This window comes from Ranitomeya variabilis, chromosome 4 (assembly GCF_051348905.1).
Source record: "Ranitomeya variabilis isolate aRanVar5 chromosome 4, aRanVar5.hap1, whole genome shotgun sequence".
Taxonomy (NCBI): Eukaryota; Metazoa; Chordata; class Amphibia; order Anura; family Dendrobatidae; genus Ranitomeya; species Ranitomeya variabilis.
Window position 1 is genome coordinate 288760711 of NC_135235.1, and position 10980 is coordinate 288771690.

A 10980-nucleotide genomic window follows, 5' to 3' on the forward strand; every position below is an offset into this window, starting at 1 on the left:
GCCTTTCACGCCGCTCATCCTGATCGCCCTGGTGGTCTTGGTGAGGGTTCGGTGACCCCTCACTAAGGAGGGGGTACTGTTGTGAATTTGCTTTTTGGCTCCCTCTAGTGGTTACTAGTGATTTGACTCTGGATATGTCAGTCATCCCTTGTATGCTCACCTGGGCCGTTAGTTCAGGGGTGTTGCTATATAAGCTCCCTGGACCTTCAGTTCCATGCCTGGCAACGTTGTAATCAGAGCTAATCTGTTGTGCTCTTGTCTACTGATCCTGGTTCCTGCTAGATTAAGCTAAGTCTGCTTTCTTGCTTTTTGTTATTTGTTTTTGTTTGCATTTTTGTCCAGCTTGTACTTAATCTGTATCCTGTCCTTGCTGGAAGCTCTAGGGAGCTGGTGTTCTCCCCCCAGGCCGTTAAACGGTTCGGGGGTTCTTGAATTTCCAGCGTGGATGTTTGATTGGGTTTTTGTTGACCATATAAGTTATCTTACTACATTCTGCTATTAGTAAGCGGGCCTCTCTTTGCTAAACCTAGTTCATTTCTATGTTTGTCATTTCCTCTTACCTCACCGTTATTATTTGTGGGGGGCTTGTATCCTACTTTTGGGGTCCTTTCTCTGGAGGCAAGAGAGGTCTTTGTTTTCCTCTTCTAGGGGTAGTTAGTTCTCCGGCTGGCGCGAGACATCTAGCGACCAACGTAGGCATGTTCCCCGGCTACTTCTAGTGTTGGCGTTAGGAGTAGATATATGGTCAACCCAGTTACCACTGCCCTATGAGCTGGATTTTTGTACTTTGCATACTTACCTATTTCTCTGAGACCCTCGCCATTGGGGTCATAACAGAGAACAGGAGAATCCTCCGGTGGGCCACCCCCTCTTATATGAGCAGTACTTGGCACAATATACTTGAATCACTATGTACAGACAAAGGCAAACGTCTACCTGTAACAAGTATTAGCTAAGGACGAGTTTATGAAAAGTAAAATTTTAACACTAAGGGGCAATAGTTTCTAGATTCGGAAACAAGGGTATGGTCACAATCAATCAACCACGTATTCTGCCGCAATCAATGGTTCTCAAAAACATTGAGAAACATAATGCCTTTACGTCTCCAGCATTAGCAGATATCGCCTATATGTTGTATAGAGCACTGTACCTAAGAGGAAACATGATAATACATTAGGGTGAAATTCCCACAATAAAAGATCACGGTCAGTCTCCAGTAATTAAAAACTTTCAGAGGTCACCTGGTGACCCCCATCGCTGTGATCGCTTTCACTGCGAACATAAAGTCGTTTTCCTATGGATAGGGATTGTCTGCTTAAAAAAAATATTCTGAGTTAACATACATTTACATAGGCATTTCTGTCCATAACTAGCCCACAGGCATTTCAGTCCATAACCAGCCCATAGGTATTTCTGGCCATAACTAGACCACAAGCATTTCTGTCCATAACTAGCCCACAGGCATTTCTGTCCATAACTAGCCCATAGGCATTTCTGTCCATAACTAGCCCATAGGCATTCCTGTCCATAACTAGCCCACAGGCATTTCTGTCCATAATTAGCCCACAGGCATTTCCGTCCATAACTAAAAATCGTTCGGTTCTCATTTTAGGCTCATATTTACATGGAATGACGCAAACTGCATTGTAACACATCATCAAGACTACAATCATTCAGCCCCATACAATTTGCATATTGCTGGAATTATCCTGTTTAGATGAGAAGATATGCTGCAAATCAACATTTATTTTTGGGCCATAAAACAAATGAGATCCTCAGACTGATTGCCGCTATGTTCTCATGGATCAATGATTTGGAACCTATCGATGGCTGAATATACTGTATAAAAGGGCCTTTAATAGAAGGATATTTCCCTATTTGGGACAAGCGTCTATTAGCCAAAGTACATAGTAGCCACAAAGAGCGTCTCTTGCTTGGGAGGAATTGGTAGTACTACCTATTATTTCAATAAACATCATGTAATACCTCATATCTCCTCTGGAGGTGCTGCAGGGTAATTGAACCAGGGCTGCAAGATTCTCAAACAGGTCACAAATGCTCTCTTTGAGACTTACTAGTAAGACAGCCAGATCAGCATTGTTTAGGAGACTTCTCCAAAGCACAGAGCCCCTCTAACTCTATAAATATGATGGAACAGCAGTGACCAAAACTTTTTTTACATATCTGCCTAATATTGTAAAATGAAGTTTCTCCTCATAGGTTTTTGGACGTCTGGAATAAGGTGAGAAATGTGAATGCCTTATGATTTAGGTCTTACTCTGAGTAATTGATGAAGATCAAGTCAGCAAAGGATTCTTATGTCACATACTACAGGTCACCAAAGGTCCAGGTTGATACCTACAATGACACACTCGTGGTTGAGCTTCTGGGTAACAACGAACAGGTTCCAGGGGCCAAGGCAGACAAAAATGACCTCTATGCGTAGATCTCCTTGCATGTGGGTGTGATTGAAAGGAAAAGTTTGATCGATGGCGTTGTGGTGGGTTCCTTCCAAAACATTCCATGAATGAAGAGGTAACCATGATGGACCTCAAGATGGAGCATAAATCCAGAAGATCCTATGATACAGTTATGAAGACGAACGTATTACCAGGCATCAGGTATAATGAGAGGTGCATGGAGAATGTCATATATTAGATAATATTTTAGAAATGTTCCTTTTCCGGTAGCTTCCCTTCCATCAGATGATTGATGATCTGTAATGATGGTGAAACAGGAAATTGGCAAGAAATAAGTAGTTGTAGAGCATTCTAATCAGCTCAGAGCATTCTACATTTACATAACTAGTGATCGCTCTATTCAAGTGTCCCTATCACGTCAAGAACATTGCCGAAACCGTAGTGAACTATTGGGTATATGCACACGGAGGTTTTTTTTCAAGGCGGTCAAAAACAAATTTTGTAGAGGAAACACTCCTTCTTCAAGGAGTTATTGATGCAGTTTTTCATTTCCTGAAGCTGTTTTGAAAAGTTTTGGAAGATTTTTTTTTTTTTCCTTGAAGCCTTTTTTGGCAGCCTTTTTTATTCATAGTGTCTAATTTGTAGCAGATTCCATCAGGAGCTGCTTCAAAGAAGTGATATGCACTTTTTTCCCCCTCATGAGTTGTTTTCGAAAACCTGAAGCAAAAAAAAAAAAACGCTCAGGAGGCTGAATATAAGAGCAAATAAAAATGATGAGTCTTTGAAGCTTTTTTTTTCCTTTTTTACCAATTTTCCAAGCGTTGTTTTGAGCGGACCTGTTCCAAAAAACTATATTAAAAAGACTCTGTGTGCACATACCCTAAGAGATAGTGGATTCTGAAATTATATACAGCACTCTAAAGTTAGAGTCACATGACCGTTTATATCTCCTCTGAGAAAATCGGTCCAATTACACCAATCACACTCTGATCGGACTATGATCGAACTTTGATCAGAGTGTGTTCAGACTATGATCAGAGTTTGATCAGCAGGGCTGTGGAGTCGGAGTCAGTATAAAATGGACTGACTCAGACTCCTAAAATATTTAATACATTGGGTTCAGTTGTTCAGTGCGGGATGTGCTGTAAATGCATTTATAAAAATTTGGGAAAGTTATGAAATGTCTTATCAATGTCTGCTCTGTTCCTGATCTAAGGATCTCAGCTTTTAGTTGAGATGAATCTGTGCTGCACTTTATGTACATGCTCAGTAGTGACCAGTGCTGTGGGGTCGTAGTTGAAATGAATCTGTGCTGCACTTTATGTACATGCTCAGTAGTGACCAGTGCTCTGGAGATGGAGTTGAGATGAATCTGTGCTGCACTTTATGTACATGCTCAGTAGTGACCAGTGCTGTGGAGTCGTAGTTGAGATGAATCTGTGCTGCACTTTATGTACATGCTCAGTAGTGACCAGGGCTGTGGAGTCGTAGTGGAGATGAATCTGTGCTGCACTTTATGTACATGCTCAGTAGTGACCAGTGCTGTGGAGTCATAGTTGAGATTAATCTGTGCTGCACTTTATGTACATGCTCAGTAGTGACCAGTGCTCTGGAGTCATAGTTGAGATGAATCTGTGCTGCACTTTATGTACATGCTCAGTAGTGACCAGGGCTGTGGAGTCGTAGTGGAGATGAATCTGTGCTGCACTTTATGTACATGCTCAGTAGTGACCAGTGCTGTGGAGTCATAGTTGAGATTAATCTGTGCTGCACTTTATGTACATGTTCAGTAGTGACCAGTGCTGTGGAGATGGAGTTGAGATGAATCTGTGCTGCACTTTATGTACATGCTCAGTAGTGACCAGTGCTCTGGAGTCATAGATGAGATGAATCTGTGCTGCCCTTTATGTACATGCTCAGAAGTGACCAGTGCCGTGGAGATGGAGTTGAGATGAATCTGTGCTGCACTTTATGTACATGATCAGTAGTGACCAGTGCTCTAGAGTCATAGATGAGATGAATTTGTGCTGCACTTTATGTACATGCTCAGTAGTGAGGTAGTGCTGTGGAGTCGGAGTCGGGAGTCACGGAAATTGAGGAGTCGGAGTCAGAGGTTTGGCTTGCCGACTTGACAGCTCTGGTGAATAGGAGTGTGATAGGAGTGCGGTCAGAGTGTGATACGATTTTCTTGATGTGGTGAGCAAAAAAAAAAAAAAAGTTTCTCAATCTGCTCAATTCAGTTTGTCCATGAAAATCGGATGTCATCCAAGTGCTGTCCGATTTTTCTTACAGACCCATAGACTTTAATAGCCCAGTGAGATCCGATTAAAGGAGGCAAATTGTGCATGCTGCAATTTTTTTTCCTTGGCCCACATGGAACAAGTAATAAATCAAACATGAGCACGGCCTCATTGAACAATGTGGACAAATATTATCTGTCAAAACAACGGAAAGCACTTGTCCGATTTTTACGGTGGTCACACGAGCCCTGATGCTAATGATGTCACCAGTCAAACCTTTTGCACTTCTTTCATTTATGTAAAGCTGCCTAAAAACTAAATGATATATGGCCAGCAATAATCACACCCCAAATCCTCCTACATTACTATACATATCTCACATCAGTGGGGAGATTTTTGGAAACCATATACAATAGATTGTAGGCCGCTGCCGTGAAAAATAACAGTATCTGCTAATAAAAGTAATGTACGGCTATGAGCTCAATCGTACGGCCATCTGCTCCACGTACTGGAGACTAAACAATACTAATTTGACCACTTTTCTGCAGTCATGTATCATCCCTTACATAGGACTGCACCCAGTATGCACCAATACAGGTATATTTACCAGGAGGGCAATTTAAAGCCCTAAACCTGATCAACTTTATGAAATAAACTCATCCGCCCTGCATCTAATATGTTCCATCTGTATTATTAGGTTATGTCTTAATAACTATCTCACATCTGTTTCTAAGTGATTAAAAAAATCCTATTTATTTTGTTTTTATACATTTTACCATTATTTTACCATTAAAAAAAAAAATCCCAAACTAACCTCACTGTGTAACGACCTGAAGGTTTATTAAGAAACACATAAAAAAAGAACATCGTTATAACAGATACGTACACGACCGTATCTGCTGATCATGTTGCCGACGGCTCTTAAGTTCTAAAAGACGCAATTAAATCTGAGCTCGTTTGCTCCCGGCTGCAAGATCTCATAGCAAGATAAGCACAGATTGTGCAGAACTGAATCTATAGTGAAGAAGTCCCTTGTAAAACCTTACATAACCCATAGTAAAATCGCCTACATCTGACAAAGTTTGCTCTTCTATGTATAAGTCTATACATTCTATGTAAAGAGGTTTACTAAAAAAAAATAATAATTGTCTTTGGTGTTAATTCTATATTTAAAGGGACAGATCATCCCGCTCTCATATTACGGTAAAACACCCCCAAATGATGCAGACAATACATAAGGGTCATTTACTTACATAGTATAGTTGCACGGAGCTCAGGTTATGCTCGTGATCATTGCACATTTCATTCTCCGCAATTCCAGTGCCCCCAACAAAAGCTACCTGAGAAGTACTACTACCACCACCGGAGCCGACAACTCCATTCTCACAGCCGCTGAGGTCACTGCCCTTGAAGCCAATGAGATCCTAGCATGCAAATGTATTATGGAACTGTATATAGGGGCAGCCCCAGGCGGTGGGCTTCCTGAGATTGATAAACGGCCACATCAGAAGTGACTGCCCTAAGGGGGTGAATGTGGGAAGAGAGAAAAAAAAAAACTCTGTTTCCTTAGTAGAGGCTTTGCCCTTTATTTTTTCACTTTTTTTTTTTTTAAGAAAGTGATTTACCATTCCCTTTGATGCTCTTACAACACGAATCGGGATCCCACAAGACATCTGATCTAGCCTGATATTTCACTAACACATATCAACCCATGTGCCCCCCCCCCCCAGCTGAATGCTGAAAATCACTTTACGTCCCCCCCCCCCCCCCCCCGTAGGACAATTTTAGTTTTTTTTATGAATTCTATATTTAAAGTATTTTTTAACAATTGTAGGACAATTTTTAAACAGCTGTAAATGTTGGTTTTAAAATCATCAAATTCTTACAGTTTTGTTTCTAAGATTTTCTGAAAGTTTTTTTTTTTGTAAAAAAGGTGGGTGACACATCCATTCGCCACAAATCTTATTCCAGTCTTTGTGGCGTAAGGTACACCTTTGCTGGTCGTGAATTTGGCGAATGGGGACCACCACAAACCCATCCTGTCCCCGTTCCGCCCCAGCTACGCTGACTGTGACGGAGCTGGGAGAAAATATCGTGAAACATCCCAAAAATTGGAACATTTTTGCGCAAAAATATTACGTTTTTTTTATGCCAGAATTCTCGAGTAAAAGCTTTAAATCGGGGACAAGGAGTAAAAAAAAAAAAATGGCAAATTTTCTAGTGGAAACCGCTTCAAGAAACTCTTATTTGCAGAGTTTTTATGTGCGATTTTTATTGAGTAAGTGCAACAAAGAAACGCCAGGCCAGCAGTTTAACCTATGGATTTTTAAGGATCCCCATAAAAAGGAATGGGTGAAATCGGCGCCAAAAAAATGCGTTTCTGCACCATAAAATGAGACCCGGAAAAATCAACAAGAAAATTTGGGAAAAAACTATACGTAGTGTGTGAATAAGATTTAAATGGAAAATCATCCACTTTGCTAGTGCTGTAAAATGCTGAGGATTTGTGGAAACATCGGCACCAAACGTGCAATGTGTGAACCCAGCCTAACGGCCATATGTTAGGGGACACAGGGCAATTTTTGAAACTCCATCTTTTGAAAAGAGAAGAATTCATGGCAAATCTGCAGTAAATTGTGTGTGCAATGACATTTTGGAACAAATATATCACACTTAGGCAGGGCTGCGTAACCACTTGTGGCTCCAATAAAGCTGTCCATGGTGTTGACATGAACAGGGCCTTGGCCACATGAGGTCCCTATTAGTGATTAGTGAACGTGCTGGGATAAGGTGTTATCTGAGCATGCTCGCGAGCTAACCGAGTGTCTTCGGCGTGCTCGAATACTAAGTTCGAGTCCCCGCTGATGCATGTCTCGTGGCTGTTCGACAGCCTCAACACATGCAGGGATTGTCTAATAGCCACGAGATATGCAGCAAAGACTAGAACATAGTATTCGAGCAAGTCACTAAGTTGGCACCAGAGCATGCTCAGATAACACCTTATTCGAGCACGTTCGCTCATCACTAGTCCATATGGTTCCATATTAGGACTCTTCGCACCACCAAAGATGCTCTTTGAGCGCTATGAGTATTTTCCTTTTAGTAACACTATTTTTTCCATCACAGATTGAATGTGGATCCGTAAGGGAAAAAAATTGGGAGGCACAGTATGGACTCTATAACACATTGCTATAGAATACCAGCAAGTGGATGAGGCAAAAAAATGTACAGAAAACTGCTTTATAAGTGCATTCCTCCGAGAAGTGTCTAAGAGCCTTTTATGTACCCACGCAGTGTACGGTATATATGTGTTTGTTTTCACATCATATACTCCTTACGGCTCATTTATATCAGTTTTGCCTGTAGCACGTTCATCTCAGACCCACAAAATGAAACTGTCACAGTGATCATTAATCATGACAGTCTGTCAGCCCACTACTTTCTCATGTTTTAGTTTGTCGCTGGGTTTTTTTTTATTGTAAATTAATTTTTATGGGTTAACCAAGGTCAGACACATGATCAATTATAGAGTCCAGATCTCTTAGCATAATTATATTAAAAAAATGGAATATGGCTATAATTCCAGACATAAACTTGGGTGTCACCAGTATTTTTTTTAATGCCGGTCTACTGGTACAATATTGTTAGATAATGAGAATTTTATTATAATTTTGTATGAATTAAGGCCTTAGGGCTCATTTCCTCATGCGAGACATACGTCCGTGTTTCGCAGGTTAAAACCCTCTTCTGGCGCCGGCACGTGGGAGCGGAGCGTGCAGCTCCATGTGTTGCTGTGCGGCCGCACGCTCCGCTCTGGAGTGCCGGCGCCAGAGGAGGGTTTTAACCTGCGAGACACGGACGTATGTCTCGCATGTGGAAATAAGCCCTTATACACACAGTCATGTCCATGCATATATGTATGGCAGGTATACAGAGTTCAAAAGGTGCTGCAAGATAAAAAAAAAAACAATGGGACAAGCCTCAATTTTTATTTTTATCTTTTCACAAATCCAGAAAACAAAATCTGTGAGAAACGTTCTATGGCTGCCGTCACACTAGCAGTATTTGGTCAGTATTTTACATCAGTATTTGTAAGCCAAAACCAGGAGTGGAACAAATAGAGGAAAAGTATAATAGAAACATATGCACCACTTCTGGATTTATCACCCACTCCTGGTTTTGGCTTGCAAATACTTATGTAAAATACTGACCAAATACTGCTAGTGTGATGGCAGCCTATGCCTGTATTTAAACCCGTTGAACAGTATGGACAAAAGACTTATGGGTGACATATCACAGATCTGCTCTACAACATAACCATGAGTCCATAAGACAATTTATGGTCACAATGATGTAGGGAAGTTGTCGACAGTACTACCAATGGTTGGGTACATCTCTCAGTAGCAAGTGGCTCGGTGTTGCCTACAGTAAAGCATGGCGGTAGCTTGTTGATGCCTACAGTGAAGCATGGAGGTGGCTTGTGTTGCCTACAGTCAAAGCACCACTCCAGTATTTTATTTTATTTCAGCGCCTGAGTGTTGCTACTAAACTAAGTTTCCCGACCCTTGTTTTATATTTACCATCTACGGTCTTCAGCTCTTCCCGGCGCTGCTCTGGTTACGCAATGTCATCTTGTGACTGCATTTTCTGAGTGACCTTCACAAGCTCTCGATGCTAGTCTATCAGGGCTTTGTTCTTACATTGAGTTGTGACTTTCGCATTGGCTCAGCAAACACTGAACTGATCTGACAGGTAACAATCAGCTGGAGACTAAGAGGAACAGCGCCAGGAGCAGATGAAAACGGCATCTGGTAAGTGAACCGGGGCAGTGAACTTAGTTTAGTAGCACTACTCCAGCGCTGCAATAAAAAAAGAAATGCTGGGGTGGTGCTTTAAGCATGGTGGTGGCTTGGTGATATTTAAAATGAAGAATGGCTGTGGATCTATGATGTCTAAATAGAAGCATGGCAGTGGCACAGCGATGAACACAGGGAAACATGGTGTCGAATTTGTGATGCCTACAGTGAAGAATAGTGGTGGTCTGGTGATGACTACGTGATGCAAGGCGGTAGCTTGGTGATGCCTAATGTAAAGGCTGGCAGTGGTTCAGTGTTGCCTACAGTGAAGGATGGCGGTGGCCTGGTAATTAATACAGTGAAGCATGGCAGTAGTTCAGTGATGCCCACAATGAAGCATGGTGGTGGCGCAGTGGTGCTCGAGGGGTGCTTTGCTTCTTCTGGTACTGGAAACCTACAGCATGTGGAGCATGCGGAGAGCAAGATGGATGCAATCAAGCATCAGGAAATCCTAGGAAATGTCATGGCTTATGTGAGGAACATGAAGCTTGGGTATCATTGGACTTTCCAACAGGACAGCGATCACAAGCATACCTTACAGTGTACCAAGGCATGGTTTCAGAAAAAGTCGTTGAAGATTCTGGAGTGGCCATCACAGTCTTCTGACTTGAACCCCACAGAAAATCTTTAGTGAGATTTGACTGAGGCATTTACAGAAAGGAAACCAAAGACCCTTAGTGATCTGGATGCCATTGCCTATAAGGAATGGACTAAGATTCCTCAAAAACATTGCCAGAAGCCAGTGTCTGGCTATGCATCACTTTTCCATCAGGTCATAATAGCCAGAAAGGCTCTAAGTAGTAAAGAGGGGCTTTTCACAAATAATTCTGGGATGACCGTCAGTAAATGTGCCATTTTGTGATGAATTTTGAGAAACCACTTGCTATGTTAGTTGTATATTTCCTATCACCACAAGAAACACAAAATATATGGCATGAATACTACAGATCCATGGGTCACTGTTGTGTGGGACGCCCTTCGTGACTATGTGCAAACAATGGGGTACAAGAGAAAGTAGTGGGTGCAGGAGTGGCAATCTCACCCATGCACTGAAGCCTAAGGGGGCCCAAAAGGTTCCTTTGACCCATATGAGGAGACCAATACTATTAAAGACGCGGGATCGTTTGAGGCCGTTTGAGATTTTGTATGGGCCCTTCAGCTTCAAGTTACGCCACTGTGTGGCTATGTATACTTATAGGGCCCAAATAATAGTTATGGTGGCCTCGATGATAATGTTTGGCTGTGTTGTAGAGATGAGACATTAGCAAAAATCAGTTTAACCAAAAACTGAGGAAAAAAGTAACTACAGACCCCTTTATTAAAACAAGGGGTCTCTTGTCTTTGTCATATACCAGGTGGCTGGCACTTTTTAGAGCTCATTGTGTCTGTGTACTACTAGGCCCGAGGCCGATGCCCTTATTGCCCTTATTATAATGGTGCCTCAGGGGCAGCTTGTCTGATAAC

At 41.8% G+C, this 10980-nt stretch overlaps 1 protein-coding gene across 5 annotated transcripts in view; it reads right to left on the reverse strand.

The window, feature by feature from the left end:
- Nucleotides 1–10980, reverse strand: part of DVL1 (dishevelled segment polarity protein 1) — a 186186-nt gene that overhangs the window by 46728 nt on the left and 128478 nt on the right. The window contains exons 1-2 of one of the 5 annotated variants that reach the window (XM_077250134.1): nucleotides 5914–6310; nucleotides 2363–2717 (exon numbers count right to left, since the gene is read on the reverse strand). The exons of the other annotated variants lie outside the window; for them this stretch is intronic. Coding sequence (XP_077106249.1) covers nucleotides 2363–2543 — 181 coding nt within the window. The 5' untranslated portion in view covers nucleotides 2544–2717; nucleotides 5914–6310. Of the gene's footprint in view, nucleotides 1–2362; nucleotides 2718–5913; nucleotides 6311–10980 lie in introns of those variants that run through there. 5 annotated transcript variants of the gene reach the window in all.